This window comes from Chaetodon trifascialis, chromosome 3, assembly GCF_039877785.1.
Source record: "Chaetodon trifascialis isolate fChaTrf1 chromosome 3, fChaTrf1.hap1, whole genome shotgun sequence".
Classification (NCBI taxonomy): Eukaryota; Metazoa; Chordata; class Actinopteri; order Chaetodontiformes; family Chaetodontidae; genus Chaetodon; species Chaetodon trifascialis.
Window position 1 is genome coordinate 18,915,987 of NC_092058.1, and position 16,654 is coordinate 18,932,640.

At 45.6% G+C, this 16,654-nt stretch overlaps 2 protein-coding genes across 7 annotated transcripts in view; one reads left to right on the forward strand and one right to left on the reverse strand.

Moving 5' to 3' along the window:
* The window catches only part of ppfia4 (PTPRF interacting protein alpha 4), a 57,306-nt gene extending 43,628 nt beyond the window's left edge, over positions 1–13,678 (forward strand). For 2 of the 6 annotated variants that reach the window (XM_070958199.1, XM_070958203.1), the window contains 23 exons: positions 581–715; positions 920–1,003; positions 2,293–2,424; positions 2,570–2,632; positions 3,682–3,773; positions 3,883–4,012; positions 4,494–4,690; positions 5,488–5,716; positions 5,809–5,844; positions 5,935–6,056; positions 6,315–6,430; positions 6,535–6,616; positions 6,754–6,835; positions 7,060–7,260; positions 7,918–7,980; positions 8,404–8,430; positions 8,665–8,840; positions 9,051–9,148; positions 9,795–9,970; positions 10,669–10,737; positions 10,827–11,013; positions 11,170–11,267; positions 12,076–13,678. In XM_070958199.1, coding sequence (XP_070814300.1) covers positions 581–715; positions 920–1,003; positions 2,293–2,424; positions 2,570–2,632; positions 3,682–3,773; positions 3,883–4,012; positions 4,494–4,690; positions 5,488–5,716; positions 5,809–5,844; positions 5,935–6,056; positions 6,315–6,430; positions 6,535–6,616; positions 6,754–6,835; positions 7,060–7,260; positions 7,918–7,980; positions 8,404–8,430; positions 8,665–8,840; positions 9,051–9,148; positions 9,795–9,970; positions 10,669–10,737; positions 10,827–11,013; positions 11,170–11,228 — 2,556 coding nt within the window. In that variant the 3' untranslated portion in view covers positions 11,229–11,267; positions 12,076–13,678. The remainder of the gene's footprint in view (positions 1–580; positions 716–919; positions 1,004–2,292; positions 2,425–2,569; positions 2,633–3,681; positions 3,774–3,882; positions 4,013–4,493; positions 4,691–5,487; positions 5,717–5,808; positions 5,845–5,934; positions 6,057–6,314; positions 6,431–6,534; positions 6,617–6,753; positions 6,836–7,059; positions 7,261–7,917; positions 7,981–8,403; positions 8,431–8,664; positions 8,841–9,050; positions 9,149–9,794; positions 9,971–10,668; positions 10,738–10,826; positions 11,014–11,169; positions 11,268–12,075) is intronic. The other 4 variants (XR_011601717.1, XR_011601733.1, XM_070958201.1 and 1 more) reach the window with 4 other exon arrangements.
* A 554-nt stretch (positions 13,679–14,232) lies between these two features.
* On the reverse strand, positions 14,233–15,978 carry myog (myogenin). The gene is made up of 3 exons (XM_070958204.1): positions 15,430–15,978; positions 14,687–14,786; positions 14,233–14,594 (listed from the first exon to the last, which is right to left on the reverse strand). The coding sequence occupies exons 1-3, from the start codon at positions 15,961–15,963 to the stop codon at positions 14,476–14,478; spliced, it is 753 nt and encodes a 250-aa protein (XP_070814305.1). The 5' UTR covers positions 15,964–15,978; the 3' UTR covers positions 14,233–14,475.
* Positions 15,979–16,654: the final 676 nt, after the last annotated feature.

Below are 16,654 nucleotides of genomic sequence, written 5' to 3' on the forward strand. Positions count from 1 at the left end.
GAAGATAGCTGCCTCACTAAGCTAATTCCACAATCGCTGATTTGGGTTTAAGCACAGTGCCTGAAAAACAACGACATTCTGCCATACTCAGGCTTTCTTGGATGTTTTACTGTCCTAATGTGGTGTTCAGTGACAACAAAAGTAGCACATTTGTCTTAATGCAAGGTGAAATATGTCTGATGTCTCTCTCTCTCTTCCAACATTTTAATATTTTATGTCCTTACCATTTCAACTCCAGTACAGCTGGGATAGTACAATGAGAAAATAAATTGAGTTTTTCAAAATGTGACTATGTATGTAAGGTTTTGAAGAATATATAGTCCGTGAGCATGATATTCAAAGGTTCATGTGTAGTTCAGGGTGAATCTGGGTTCAGCTCCAAATGGGGAATACCAGGAACATCCTCCATTCGTGCCTGGATGTCGTGTCCTTGCTGCTCACTGGCTGTGCTACACTGATTACACCTCTCTTGCGATCTCACTAATGTCCCTCTTCTTTCTTCTGTGTGTGCGTGTGTGTGTGTGTGTGTGTGTGTGTGTGTGTGTGTGTGTGTGTGTGTGTGTGTGTGTGTGTGTGTCAGAGCGAGGAGAAGGTGCGCCAGCTGCAGGAGATGCTGGAGATGGCAGAGCAGAGGCTGGCTCAGACCATGAGGAAGGCTGAGACACTGCCAGAGGTGGAAGCTGAACTGGCACAGAGAGTGGCAGCACTTTCCAAAGTAACACACACACACACTCACACACATTCACACACACTAACACACCAACATAGAACTGTGGAAAACATAGCAAATTATACTTATCCAATAAAATGAGAATCAGTGATTTAAATACAAAACACAGAGGCAGATATACATGTAAGCCCAGCACAAAGCTTATGGACAGAGGCTGTTTTACTTACATGTAAGTGTCTCCCCCTGCAGGCTGAGGAGCGCCATGGCAATGTGGAAGAACGGCTTAGACAGCTGGAGTCACAACTGGAGGAGAAGAACCAAGAGCTAGGAAGGGTGTGTGTGTGTGTGTGTGTGTGTGTGTGTGTGTGTGTGTGTATGAGTGTGTATGTGTGTGCATGTGTATGTGTGTGTGTGTGTGTGTGTGCACCAGCCCTGCAGGGTTTCTCTGACCTCTCATTATGAAGTGCATGCGTGTGTGTGTGCGTGTGTGTGCGTGTGTGTGTGCGTGCGTGCGTGCGTGTGTGGATGTGTAGTTACTCATGTAGTGGGGACATAAATCTGTTTGCACAGTCACATTGTAGGGACTCGCCTTCCTTATGGGGACAAAGCACAAGTCCTCGTAATGTAAATCATTACATTTTAGGGTGAAGACTTGGGTTAGGGTTAGGGTTAGTGTTAGGTAAGTAGTGGTTGTGGTTAAGTCTCCATGAAATGAACATAACTCTACATATTGTCCTCTGTGTTGGAGACACGGACTGACTGTTGTGGGGATATAAATATGTTTACACAGTCATATTTTGGGGACTCACCTTCCTTATGGGGACAAAACTCAAGTAAGAGAGTTGGAGTAAGTCTCCAGGAAATGAATGTAAGTCTATGTAATGTCCCCAACAATGATGGAAACACAACTCTGCGTGTGTGTGCGCGTGCGTGTGCGTGTGTGTGCGTGTGTGTGTGTGTGCGTGTGCATGCACGCATGTGTGGGTGTGTGCATGCGTGTTGTGGAGGGGGGTGGGGGCTGATGCTTCACATTAGTTGGACGTCTTGACTCTCTGCTCCCTCATGCATACACGTACATACACAAACACACAGGACAGACGCACATATGGAGAGCTCTCCATTTTCCCGGTGCATTGTTGCATGAATTTGAACCAAATCCACATATCTTGCTGCAACACATCCCCCCCATAAGACTGATTGGCTGCTATCTTTAGACTGAATAATTCACGCAAGGCTAATTTCTCTCTTGCTCTCTCTCTCTGCGATCTCATGACTATATTTAGTTAAAGGAGCTCTCTTAGGATGCAGATTTGTGTTTGTGCGTGTCTGTGTTAATTTACTTTAATGAAATTACTGTAGAATACACATTAAGCACAATACTTCCTATTTAAGAGAGGGTGTTTAACCCTTTTTCATCATCACGTAAATGACTGTAATTAAATCATTCTGGCAGCGAGATCCATTGTTAGCCAAGACGACCTATATCTGGCAGCTGGTGATCTTGGGCTAAATACACCCTTCATCTTTTAATCCATGCAGAGATGCTTGATTAGCTGCATAAATACACCCAAATGGAGCTGGTGTCAAAGAGAAAATATGATGATGTCATTCCCGCTCATCAGGCTCGTCAGAGAGAGAAAATGAACGAGGAGCACAACAAGCGTTTGTCTGACACCGTGGATCGTCTGCTCACTGAGTCCAATGAAAGACTGCAGCTCCATTTGAAAGAACGCATGGCCGCCCTGGAGGACAAGGCAAGGCCTGTGCACACACATTCATCAAAGCAGCGCCTCATATTGCTGCTGTTATTGCCTCACAGATCAAATGAATATACAGTAGCACATGTTCTACTCAGACCACAGATTTGTTTTGACATGGTTGCATGATTTTCTTGTCTAGAACTCCCTTATTCAAGACCTCGAGAATTGCCAGAAACAGCTTGAAGAATTCCACCACACCAGGGTCAGTAAGACAACTACAAGTGTCCCCTCACCTCCATCTCGTATTCCCCATGTCAGTAGTGGAATGTAAACAAGTGTATTTACTCAAGCGCTGTACATAAATATACTTTTGTGGTACTTCACTGGAAAAACACAAATTTTATGTCGAGCTACCCAAAAGTATTCACGTGGAGTAGCTGAAATTAGCTTACTTCGATGGACTATAACATAAAATAGTTAAACGAGAGGATTGATTCCACTCTCATGCCTGTGCACTAAACATGAAAGAGCAGCCGGTCTTTATGTTACACCAGCGCATCTTAGCATAAACACCAGAAACAAGAGGAAACAGCTAGCATGGCTCTGTCCAAAACAACAAAATCTACCTATCAGCACCTCTAAAGCGCAAATGAACTTGCTATATCTATATCTCATTTGTGTATCTGTACAAGTGTACTAAGTGCCATGATAAGGTGGGGTTTTCCTTGGGGTTGCAGTATATGCTGGACATTTTCTTTGCCTGACACAGTGATGGCCGCCTCCTGGTCTTGCTAAGCTAAGCTAAGGGGCTGCTTTCTGTATTTTCATTTTTACTGAGCAGACATATTTTAAATCTTTTATTATCAAGAATGCAATAATCAAGTGCAAAAAATCTATATGAACACAAAAGTAAAAGAAAAGACAACAATAAACAATAACCACACCCAATAAAATGCAAAATTGGATTGAAAGCACAATAAAAACCCAATGTGCCGATGAAATGTCATTTTTACTGAGAGTGGTATCAGTCCTTTCATCTAACTCAGCAAGAAAACAAATAAGTATATTTCCCAAAATGTCAAACCAACAGAGCACTGACACTGCAGACCTTCTCTTGCATAATGATTACTTCTGTCTTTGATACTAAGTACATTTTACTCATCATACCTCAGGACTTTTTTGACTTACTTCTGGGTTGGACTTTTAGTTTTACTTGTAATGGGGCAGTGTTATACTACACTGTAGGTATTGCTACTTTTATTTCCATGAACAGTGTGAATACTCTGCCCATAATGCCCCTCTCTCCTTCAGGAACGACTGATTGGAGAGATTGAGAAGTTGAGAAATGAGATCGACCATTTGAAACGCCGCAGTGGGGTGTTTGGAGACGGAACTCACCCTCGGTACACACAGACAGACACCTTATCGACGCACGCTCTCTCGTACACACACCTTCTAACAAAGCACTGTGTTCATTATTGATGGGAATCTATTCTGTGCATATAATCTCAGGTCTCACTTGGGTAGCTCCAGTGACCTTCGCTTTTCTGTGGTGGAGGGCCAAGACGGCCACTACAGCACAACTGTGATCAGGCGGGCACAGAAGGGCAGACTGTCGGCGCTACGAGACGACCCAAACAAGGTGCTCATAATCTCTTTATCAGGCTAAAACAGCCCCACAGGTCCTCGCACACACTAAGCAGGATGGCCAACCTGCAGATGACAAGATCATGTTTCCACTATTCTTCTAACCACATGCAGCTCCTTACCAGTCCTGTATCCAAGTTCATGTCTGCTTTGCTAATAAGTGTCAGTGCTTGGCTGATGTATGATGATCTTCATGCCTAACTTACCATTCTCTACTAACCTCTCCGTCTCTCTGTCTCTATTTCACCTGCTGCCATGGACATGCTGTCTGATGTAAGTTCCCTGTTCATCCATTTCTTCTCACAACTGGTCACGTACGTCCACAAGCGTCATGCCGTATTTTTACATGTCTGCATTCAATCTGAATTAATGTAGCACGTTATTCAGGAACTTTATTTATAATCAGAACTGATGCATGTATTTAACATGTGAAGTGTGTCCCTGTTAAAGCTCATACGTGTGGTTGTTGTGTCCAGGTGTGCGCCGTGTTTGAACAGGACTACCCGTCTCTGCGTGGGAGCGTCAGCCACCTCCTCGGCAGCGACATCGAGGTCGAGTCAGACCTGGATGATGACGTTAGCTCGGCCCTGCTTTCCCCCAGCGGCCAATCAGACGCTCAGACTCTCGCTCTCATGCTGCAGGAGCAGCTTGACGCCATCAACGAAGAGATAAGGTGCCAAATCACGGGCAAATTAGATTACAGCACATGACAGTTTGGTGACCCCCGTGGGGAAATTGGGTCAGCGCAGCAGCAAGACACAGGATACAGATAAGAGGAGAACAAAGTATTAAAGATAATGCAACAAATAATTACAAGAAAAGGGACATGATGATACTACAGTAAATAAAGGTGCTGCTGCTTTATCTTGTTAATGTAACATATGAAGGCCTGTGGACAGACATGATGCTCCAGAGCTGATAGTGGCTTTAGATATAGAGATGATAACACGTAGATAAGACTCCTCACTCTTCGGTTCTGTTTCCAGCTGGAAGATGACACGATTTATTGCAGTTTACAGTAAACAAGGTCCTCTTGTGACACCTCAGAATATGCTTCTGGTGAGGAAATGCAAAATAGATGCTGATTATGCTGCAGAGGAGCCAGATTCTCTCGAAGGAATAAAAATAATGTCCATACTATAAATAGTATTTTTACAAGCCAATATTTGCCAGGATCAACAATTGTTAATCATGAATAAATAAATACATGGTGATTATTTCACAGATCCATTTAATAAATAAGAGCTACTTGTAGAGCAAATGAGAAATTAAAATTAAATTAATTTATTTGGAGCTTTTTTAACTTCATATGAAGAATTTTATTATGGACTGAATTTCATTCATTACCACAGAAATACAAGGAGTGTATTGTTAATCAATGTGCGAGATGTTGCGTACTCAAAGATAACAATGTGTGTGTGTGTGTGTGTGTGTGTGTGTGTGTGTGTGTGTGTGTGTGTGTGTGTGCAGGATGATCCAGGTGGAGAGAGAGTCAGCAGACCTGCGCTCGGATGAGATCGAGTCTCGGGTAAACAGCGGCAGCATGGATGGACTCAACGTGACGCTTCGACCCCGGGCCCTGCCCACCTCGGCCACTGCCCAGTCCCTGGCATCATCCTCCTCCCCGCCCACCAGTGGCCACTCCACGCCTAAACACCACTCACGCAACACCAGCCACCATCTAGGCATCATGACTCTGGTCAGAGAGCACACACGCTCTACCTGTCATACACACACGAGCGGCAGCGTGTTCAAACTGTTTTTGTAACCTTGTGCGTTTTTGTTCAACAGCCAAGCGACTTGAGGAAACACCGCAGGAAAGTGGCAGTAAGTTCACAAACACAACTAAAATGGCACGGCTGTTTTTGTCCGGCTTTTTGGCGTGACTGAACTGAGCTGCTTTTGTGACTCCTCCAGTCTCCCGTGGAAGTGGACAAAGCCACTATCAAGTGTGAGACATCGCCTCCCTCGTCCCCCCGCAGTTTACGGCTGGAAACCAATTTTGCCCAGTTCACAGGCAGTCTAGAGGACGGACGGGGGTAAGGACACACACACACACACACACACACACACACACACACACACACACACACACACACACACACACACAAATAAGTCAGCATCAGTAGAGACTTTTCAGAGATCCTTAATATGGTGAAGATTGTCGTGGCTGGAATGGGAAATCGTTCTTTTTGCACCAAGCAGACAAAAACAGTTGCTCACCTTGCTTATTGGCATCATATATCATGTCATAGATTTTACTGTAGCACAGTTTGCTCTGCTTGAACTTTTTGCAGCAAGCCGAAGAAAGGCATCAAGTCATCCATCGGCCGATTGTTTGGGAAGAAGGAGAAGGGGGGTCGAATGGATCAGACTGTAGGCAGGGATGGACAGCCTCTACAGGCCCTATCAGGTACACTGCCAGCTGAAATACCAGGGGCCCACACTGCTGCAGACTCCGTGAGATTGTGTGTGATCTACAGAGGTAAAAATTAACACTGCTGTGCTGTATTTCAGACTTTGAGATGGGCATTGGTGACACTATGACTCTAGGAAAACTGGGCACCCAAGCTGAGAGGGACCGCAGGATGAAGAAAAAGTAAAAGCATCCTTTCTTTTTCTTTACCGCGTGTGCTTTCTCTCATTCTTGTTATCTTGATATATTCACAAAGCCTTTTCTGTGGTCATTCTCACTTCCTTCTCTCTTTCTTTGTCCATGTTTCATTGTCTCGTTAGGCACGAGCTTCTGGAAGACGCCAGGAAAAGAGGCCTGGCATTTGCCCAGTGGGACGGCCCTACTGTTGTCTCCTGGCTAGAGGTACTCCCCTAATTTACTTTTATGTCTGCCAACCACAAGCGTTCCCTCTCTCTGTCTTGCTGTCTTTATGTCAGGCTGTTATTAGATCTAATACAAAATGTCATAGAGTGATATCAAATACGAGACAGCCCATAACAGCCTGCTCTGCACTCCCTTCACCCTTCTATCTGACCTTTTATGGCAACAATAATGGTGATGTTGAATATCTTGATGACTCTCACCAGCTGTGGGTGGGTATGCCGGCGTGGTATGTGGCAGCCTGCCGCGCCAACGTGAAGAGTGGAGCCATCATGTCAGCTCTGTCAGACACAGAGATCCAGCGCGAGATTGGCATCAGCAACCCTCTGCACAGACTCAAACTCCGCTTGGCCATCCAGGAGATGGTATCCCTCACCAGCCCGTCTGCACCACTTACCTCCAGAACGGTAAAATAACACAGCAGATACACCTTCATGATCACACATACACCGCTGTCTTGGTGCTTATACAAAGAGATGATGCAGCACGTGAGCGGACACAAAACATGAATCCCGGATTGTGAATGTGCACACAAAACACTCCTCCACTACTGGGCTTAACCTTCACTCTGCACCCTGGGGTGACGGCTATTCACTGCTTTTTGCTTTCTCTGGTCTTCTGTTCAGACCACAGTAGAGGCTTGCTTTGTCCCTTCCACCTGAGGTTGCTTTGTCCTTTTCCGCTGCCATAAATTGCATGAGGTTCTGTGGGAAAATGACACACAAATAGTGCCAGATATAGCGACAAGCTACCTGCCTGAAATACACTCCCTCCCTTGGCATCACTCATCACAATGTTTGTCTGTGTGTGTGTGTGTGTGTGTGTGTGTGTGTGTGTGTGTGTGTGTGTGTGTGTGTGTGTGTGTGTGTGTGTGTGTGTGTGTGTGTGTGTGTTCATGTTTGTCTGCCTCTGTGTGTGTGCACGGTGGGGTCGGTACGTGTGAAAATACACACGAGTGAGTTTGTGGATGTGTTATTTTGTGTGTGTGTGTGTGTGTGTGTGTGTGTGTGTGTGTGTGTGTGTGTGTGTGTGTGTGTGTGTGTGTGTTTTTGTCCTCTGAGCAGTCCTCCGGAAATGTGTGGGTGACTCATGAAGAGATGGAGAACCTGGCTTCCTCCACGAAAGCGGTCAGTACCATCTGGGTCCTCCCCCCCCCCCCCCCCCCCCCCGCCCCACCGAACACGCTCTCACACTCACACTGTCCCCACCGTGACACACATATGTTATCTCCCGGAAGACCCCTTGACATACCGTTTACATCACACACTAACGCATTTCTGTGCTCATGCTGGTATTTTTACGTGGGTGTTGGATCTGACTGTTATAACCTGTGGTCATGTGGTCTGTGTCTACAGTTAACTAACGTGATTGAAGGTTAACTGCAGAATAAGAGCTCAGTGTGTGTGTGTGTGTGTGTGTGTGTGTGTGTGTGTGTGTGTGTGTGTGTGTGTGTGTGTGTGTGTGTGTGTCTGTTTCTGAATGTGCAACATGTGTGTTTTTTGGCTGTCTCTCTAATCTTGTACATTGTCTCCACCATGCTGCCAACTCAGGACAATGAGGAAGGCAGCTGGGCGCAGGTGAGGTCGCTGATCTGTTAACATCTGTCCACACACACACTCTGAAGCGGTGTCCACACTCTTACTAACACACACACATACAGTATGTGTATTTGAATAAGAGAGGGCTGTCATTGGGAAGTAGAAGTCCTACGTCCATGTGCACATGTACATTAAATAATCCTGAAACAGAGAGCAGTGTCCCTCTTTTTCTGTTGCACAGATTAGTAACATCGTGTCCTCCTCTCCCTGTAGACTCTGGCGTATGGAGACATGAATCATGAGTGGATAGGGAATGAGTGGCTGCCCAGCCTTGGTCTGCCTCAGTACCGCTCCTACTTCATGGAGTGTCTGGTAGACGCACGCATGCTGGACCACCTGACCAAGAAGGATCTGAGGAGCCACCTCAAGATGGTGGACAGCTTCCATAGGTCTGTAGCAGGGCCAATTAGCTTAGCGTCTGTTTGTGCAGCTAACTGGATACATTAGCAATGAAAATGAGCAGGCTAATGATGCATATGTGCTTGCACTTTTCCGTGTGTGTGTGTGTGTGTGTGTGTGTGTGTGTGTGTGTGTGTGTGAGTGAGTGTGTGAGCTTGTTTGTTCCATCATTTTTGTGTGTTTGCATGTGTGTGTACCAGGGCTAGTCTGCAGTATGGGATTATGTGCTTGAAGAGACTCAATTATGACAGGAAAGACCTGGAGCGCCGGAGAGAGGACAGCCAGCACGACATGAAAGGTGCACTTTACACACACTCTTATATACACACTGTGACAAAAAAAGCAAGCACACGCAAGCATGTTCAAACACGAGTTCACAGGCATGCACGCTTCTACAGTCTCATCAGGCCAGAGTACCACCTAGCGGTTTGGTCTCATACTGTCAGTTTGGCCTGAGCATTGAAACAGCTGCATCCTAGACTGTCAAAAAGCCAACTGAAGCAGGCCTGCAATCTTATGATCCAAAGCTCCACATACCAAGAATAAATACACACACACACACACACACACACACACACACTTAGATCCAGCCAGCCCTCTCGCCCTTTTGACCTTGAGTTCTGCACATGAACTTGACTCAGCTGTCATGTCAAATCACAATCCTGCCCTGTTTACACACACACACACGCACCGCCTGTTCCAACTTGGAAAGCTGGCTGACAGCTGTGCTTTAAATGAACAAAGGGAGTGTGCCAGTGAGTTGACACTATGTGGACATGCACATTATCTCTTTATCTCTTTCTCTTTCTCTTTCTCTTTCTCTTTCTCTTTCTAGCTCTTACTCGAAATCAAGTTGCTCATATTTACTGGTAATCATACTGTATGCGCTTATACTCTGTATAACGTTATGCTTCAGTACCATGAATCACGCTCTTCCACTTTAGATGTGTTGGTGTGGACCAATGAGCAGGTGATCCACTGGGTCTTGTCCATTGGTTTGAGGGAGTATAGCAGCAACCTGTTGGAGAGCGGCGTCCACGGAGCGCTCATCTCTCTGGACGAGACGTTCGACTACAGCAGCCTAGCGCTCATCCTGCAGATCCCTATGCAGAACACACAGGTGGATATAGAGGAAACACAGCTGTTTACACTCAGCATGTAACAGTTAAACTGATTTGAATGGGAGAGAAATATAAAGTCTTGTATGATATGATTTTTAAGGGCAGTTTGGTCATTTTTGTGGGCAGTGTTAATGAATTATGACATATCTGTGTAGAATATTGACTGATATTGTCACCAGTCAGATTTGTTTTTGTATCATAAGCTGTCTCGGTACTTTAAGCTCATGGCAGGCCTTTTGGCTGTTCTGCACCCATTCAATTTTCCAACAGTCACTGTTGTTGAGGTTTTTATGAGAGTGGTTGATTTATTTTTTAGTGACGCAGTGGTTTGTGTGCAGTCAGCATTCCCTCCTCCTGCTGGCTACATGGTGCCAACATTTACTCCTGCTTCAGATTCACTATCATTTGTTCAGCTGATCAAAAGGCTCTCTGTTGTTCTCACTTACAATTCACTTTAGAGAATTTCCTGGCCACGGGCTTCAGTGCAGATTACTTGCCCAGAGTTTCAACTCACAGGTGAACAAAAACGTGAAGGTTGCTCTGACTCATCAGAGGAATTATTTTTAATCTTACAAGTATTTCCACAGCTTTCGTTGATATTTTGCCATTAGCTCTTGTTACTCTCTGACTCTTGTTGGTTAAACCACAGTTTCACTGTGTCTTCTGCTGACAGAGGTTTGTCTGTGCTGCTTTTCAGGCACGGCAGGTTCTGGAGAGAGAGTTCAACAACCTGTTAGCCTTGGGGACCGACCGTCGACTAGAAGAGGTGACCTCTCAAGTTGCTGCTTTGATCAAATACAGTATTGTTGAAAAAGGGCCAATTGTGTGACCTCGATGTTCTCCCTGTCCCTGTAGAGTGGAGATGACAAGTCTTTTCGACGCTCTCCATCGTGGCGCAAGAGATTTCGGGCACGTGAGGGAGGGGCGGGCCTGGGCATGATGGCGGGCTCCATGGAAACGCTGCCTGCTGGCTTCCGCATGCCCTCCATGTCCATGCCGCCCTCTGTGAATTTGATGGCCAAGAAACAGCTGCAGCCTGAAGGTGTGTTACAGTACTAACCAAACTCCTCCACCTCAGCCTACGTATTTTTCTGTGTGTGTCTATGGGCTTCTTTCTGCTTCTACTGACTGACTAACGGCATGCTGTGTCCTCTCTGTCCTGCTGTGCCCAAACCCCTCTGTGCCACGTCCTCTCAAGCTCCTCCCCCGGCGCCCCCGAGACTCGACCCCTCGGCCGTGCGGACCTATTCATGCTAATTTATCTCTTCTTACTAACAGGAGCGCTAATGCAAACAGGTAAGCTAACAAAACATTACCTTAAACTGCTGAACTTACAGGTCAGTGTGCTTTTAACCCGCATTGCACAGCTGTGTGGCATGAGGAATGAATGTGGCACTCACTCTGCAGTACCAGGTTAATGTGGTCAAATGTTTAGCTTTTAAACTACTTGAAGTGATGAACCCACAGAGAATTATCACCCAACATTGTACTTCTTCTCTGCTTTTTGAGAGTTTTAGCCTTTCATGGATCAGTGCTTCAGTTTTCTGTGTATCCAGAGCCTGATAGAGCTTATTCCTCTGTGCCATAGAGCTCATTGTTGTCAAAATGAAAAACACATAAGCCACATCACTGCATTGGGTGACATGTTCATTCTTTGTAATAAGCCTGGCCATTTTATTTTATTTATTTTTTTTGTCAGTCTCATATAAACTGCTGTGAGTGTACAATGTGTATAAATCCACAACAGAAAATAGTCCCCAACAAATCCTCTACTTAATACTGTTTGAGTAGTATTTGCTAAAATTACATTGCCCAGCTGTTTTGGGAAATTATTTAGTCTATTTTTGGAAATTAAAGTAAATATTTTTGACCTATTATTGCATCTTCAGTAGGAACCAATGGTGCCACAGACCAAGTAGAGAAGCTGATGGACTAACTATTGTCAGTGTTAGTATTTGGTGTGGTATGATGGATTCTTTTTTCAGGTGATTATAAGTTAATGAAAACGTACTCATGAATAATATTTTTTCATTTCTGCTGATAGATCCCCCTAAACCCTCTTTACTTCCTTTCTCACTTTCTCACACCTTTTTCTCTCTTCCAGTGCATTCTCATTACCTATACGGACACATGCTTGCGGCCTTTTGAGAGTGATATGCCAAATCTGGAGAGGGAGTCCTGGGTGCCACTGGGGGGGTGGGCCTTCACCCCACTGTTGCCCAGCCTCACCTCCCACCTTTCACCTCTCACCTCTCCTTCGGACACGTGCAATACAGAGGCCAACTCTGACCTTTGAACTCTGAGAGTGCTCATTGGCTGCGCTCGCTGCTGTAAAGGAGACTCATACCCGTCTCTCCCAGTTTACCCCAGTGCTCCCAGTAGCCTTGTTGTTGTGGTGTTGTGCTCCTGCTCCCCTGGTCTCAGCTGTGGGTTCTTGTCCTGGTTCTAATCTCTCAACATGTGGCCAAGTCCAAACCAACCTTCCTGTGTCATCGCGTCCTCTGCATCACAAAAGCTGGTCAGTGCAAAAAAAGATTTGAAGGCGTGGTGACAAGCTGTTGATTTGGATTTGGGAATGATGAATACTTGTATAAATGGCAGATCCCACTGCACATTGCCCCTCTACCGGTTATGCAAGGTATTACTCATTTATTGTCTCTGTACATAAAATGGATGACTTATGTTTTTTATAGAAATATTATATATATATATATATATATTGGAAATATATATGGAAATAATATAACATCATTGCTGTATGAAAACCCAATGCCCTGTATTCGATAGTGACTGTTCTCTCTCTCTTTCTCTTTCTTTCTCTTTCTCTCCGTGTCGGACCTTTGTGTGTCTTTTGCTGTATGCTGTAAGTGTGTGAATCGTTAGTGGGAGGGTCTCACTAAGGAGGGGGTGTGTTTCTACAAGGACTCTTCACAGGTTCATGGGTCCAATTTCAGACTTCTTCTATTTGCCTCTTCTCCTGTTCTTTCCTTTTCCCTCTGCCTCCTCCTCTTCTTTTGACACTATGTAGCTGTTACCTCTCCTCTCTTCGCCTCTCTCGCCTTCAGTATGACACTATGTAGCCTAGAATAGAGAGAATCCTTTAATATGAAAAGTGTGTGTGTTTGTGTGTGTGTGCCGCGAGTGAGCGAATGAGTGTCTCTGCTCAAGACTTGTTGAGAGGTTGTGTGTGAAGGGCCGACCCCAGCCGTGTGACCATGACGTTTCTCTGTGGATGGGTAGTGTGAACACTGTAGCTCCTCTGTTGATTCCTTACTTTCTCTCAAATCAAACTGTAAACTGCTGCTCAACATCAGCCAATGATATAAACCTAAAACTGCTTAAAGTGACGGACTCGTCTGATCCTGCGCCGTTGCCTCCCATTTAGTTGCCGTGGAGACGTGCCAGTGAGCAGTCAGTACTCTTGGCTGACCAACTCCTCATCCAATGAGAACACAGCATATGAACCAGTGAAGTGCTGGATGGGTGTACAATCTTTTAATTTTTTTTTTTTATATAATTATTTTTATTTTACAGTTCCTCCAAGGTGTCTAAAAGGTGTAATGTGCTATGTGGCAGCTATGAGTACTGTGTCTTTATTCCAGGTGTGAAACAATGCTGACAAATCAAGATTTTATTATTTGGCTATTTAAAAAAGTGAACTGTATTTATGACACTATATAGACATAAGTAAAGCTGTTTTTTAAAGATTTCGATGTTGTGTTCCTTTTGAGCTTTTTGCACTCAAAGTGTTTCATTGGCGGTTAAGGACAGTGACAAAACAATGTATTGAAAATGGTCTTTATTGCAAGAATTGGACCGAAAATATCACTTTCCGAAACATCTACAAATACACAACAATCTTAGTTACAAAAGTCAAAAATAAGTTAGCAAAAAATAAAAAATAAAATGGCAAAACCACTCTGTAGAAAAAGGGAACGTATTTACATCACTAGCATTCATAACCAGTTTAAATTAAGCAGATCTTGGTCAAAACTGCCTTGGTACATATTGGCCCCACAAATAAACTCATGTTTTTTAAGCATAACAACACACACAATAGAATGAAAGAAGGTCAGGGAAAGGTTTCGAAAAGAGGAAAAAACTTAAATTAAGTAAGGAGAAAACCAGGCTTCATCATTTCTCTATGGCTCTGTCAGACTCAGCCTAACAGAGATCCACTCTACAACTAGGTGTTGGGGTCATGCAGCAAACTCCTTGAATCTTTAGTTAGACTAAGCTCCTGTGGTCTGGACCGCAGGGCAAGGCGGGGAATAAGGCCTCATTGGGAACAGGAGGAATTCAATTTGGCTTGCAGACCCATTGATCAGCTGAGTTACAATTCAAATAAACCACTACTTTTTAATTTTTACATAAGACACTCAGATCAGTAGAGCTGAAAAATCAGTTAAATTGGAATTTAGGAGCAGTTGTCAGCCTATGCCAATGTCATTTTCCTTTTTGTCTGTGGCTCTCTGTGCACCTACGGGTCCGCTGTGTGGAGGGTCTATTTGGGAATGTCCATGGGAAAGGCCACAGCTCCGTCTGCTGCAGAGATGCTGTCCACGATGGAGGTCAGGGCGCGCATGTTCCCCTGCTCTGGAGAACCAGCAGCACTCAGGAGATCTGCAGAGAGACCCACACACACGTTCAGTATCTGAGCGAGGGTGCGCTCACCTGTTTGTGCTGTGTAATGACACTGTGTGAACTGTACTCACCCTCGCTGCTGTAGCTCTGCGTGCACTGCTCGGGAGTGCTGCTCCACTCTGGGCTACTGCAGCAGGTGCTGCCCGAACTGGGCTCGCTTGATGACGACACCTGTTACCATGGAGATGGACGCACAGACGTTGCTGTCAGTCACTCTGTGTTATGACATGGCACACCCCGCCCCACAGAAAGATAACACACACACACACCACCACCACCACTGCATCTTGTGACCCCTCAGAGGCAAATGGACACCATGAACACCATCTCAACAATCAGAAAATGTAGCTGAATATTAAAGAGATCGTGTAACGACCCATTTGACAGAAACAGTCACCAGATTGTGACCGCTGAATACGTTTTTGCTTTATTTTGGCACCTATCTTATCAGTTTGTTATTGTCGTTTCTTTGGACCTTTAAATGGGTGGAAGCTTTCCATATTCTCACATATCACATCTAAAACCCTTTTTGATTAACTGGAAGACTGTGACAAAATGCCTAAATACATAGAGATAAGCCAGCATCCCTGATTGAAAAATCTAAACTTGGCAAAAGTGATCAATTCTGAAGCAGGAGGGTGTATCCGTTCATCAAAGCTACATATTGTCAAGAACATTTTTAACTTGACCATATTTCCATTTACTTTGACCATCTAAAGTGCCTCTACCTCTTCTTTAGATTTGTCTTTTGGCTCTGGTCTCTGTTGAGTATGTGACCTTCTGCTTCTAATCGTCACTCCCCTATTCTACTCACTCTCGGTTGGGTCGCACTGGGTCGGTAATGCAGTCCCTGCTGTCCTGTCTCAGTGTCCTGCTGGTTGAGCGAAGACACCAGGGCCTGCAGTCTTTCGATATACTGGATGGCGCTCCGCAAGATCTCCACCTTGGGCAGCCTCTGGTTGGGGTTCATCAGGGTGCTCCTCTTCAGAGCATCAAAGGCCTCGTTCACCTTCTTCAGACGTCTCTTCTCCCTCATTGTGGCGGCTCTCCGGCGGTCCATAGTAACCGTCTTCCTTTTGCACAGCTTGCAGGCCCAGGGCAGGCACTGGCCCGGGCAGTGGGGCTCGGAGTGAGGCGACAGGCTGGACGGAGAGGCTTTGTCCTCCACTCCTGTCGCCCCGACTCCAACACCTGCTGACAGACTCCCACACAAGCCCATCATGGAGCTCCTATCTTGGTAGGCGCCTTGGTCATACCCCCCAGGCAGGCGAGAGGGGAAGTAGCTGTCCCCCCCTTCGTAGAAGCGCTGGTCAGGGAAGAAGTAAGGGTTGGTCTCAAAAAGCTCCATGGTGGACAACGCTGTGGTCTGAAAGGGGACAAAGACTCCTGCTTCCCCTGGAAATGCTCTGTCGTATGTGGTCTTCGGTCCTGTGTCTGGAGCGCGTGTGTCGGAGTGTAGGTGTGTGTGGCTGTCTTGCCTGGGTTTGTGATGAGTGGAAGACGTGTGGAGAACAACTGGTGTGGAGCAACTGTAGGCTGGCATTTAAACCCCTCTGCCTGCTGCAGGATCACAGGGTTAAATTTAGCACGAGCCCCCAGAAACCTGACACGACGTTTAGCTGTTGCTGCACATCTACACTTCACATCTCTGTTGGGCCCTGCACTCTAGGGCCCATTTGTGTGTGTGTGTGTTTGTGTGCCCTTGTGTGGGTCTGCTCGTGCGTGTCTTAAGAGGCCAGGATATGATCAAGTTGCCGTGGAAATGGGGGAGATAACCTCGGATCAAAGATGTCCATCTTAATGAGCTAATCCCAGACTCGCGTCTCCCTCCGTGACACCATACATGAAGTCCCCTGCCATGGGGGTGGAGGAGGGGGACGGGCAGTAGGGACAGCTGTCACTTCTACCAGGGGCCATTGATATGCAATGACAAGTAGTTTTTTCACTCTTAGTTCTGGACGGGAAGGAAATGAGGCCAGAGATTGTTGTTTACTCAAAGACAGATAAACATTTGTACTTGGTTGTGACTGAAGGTTCAG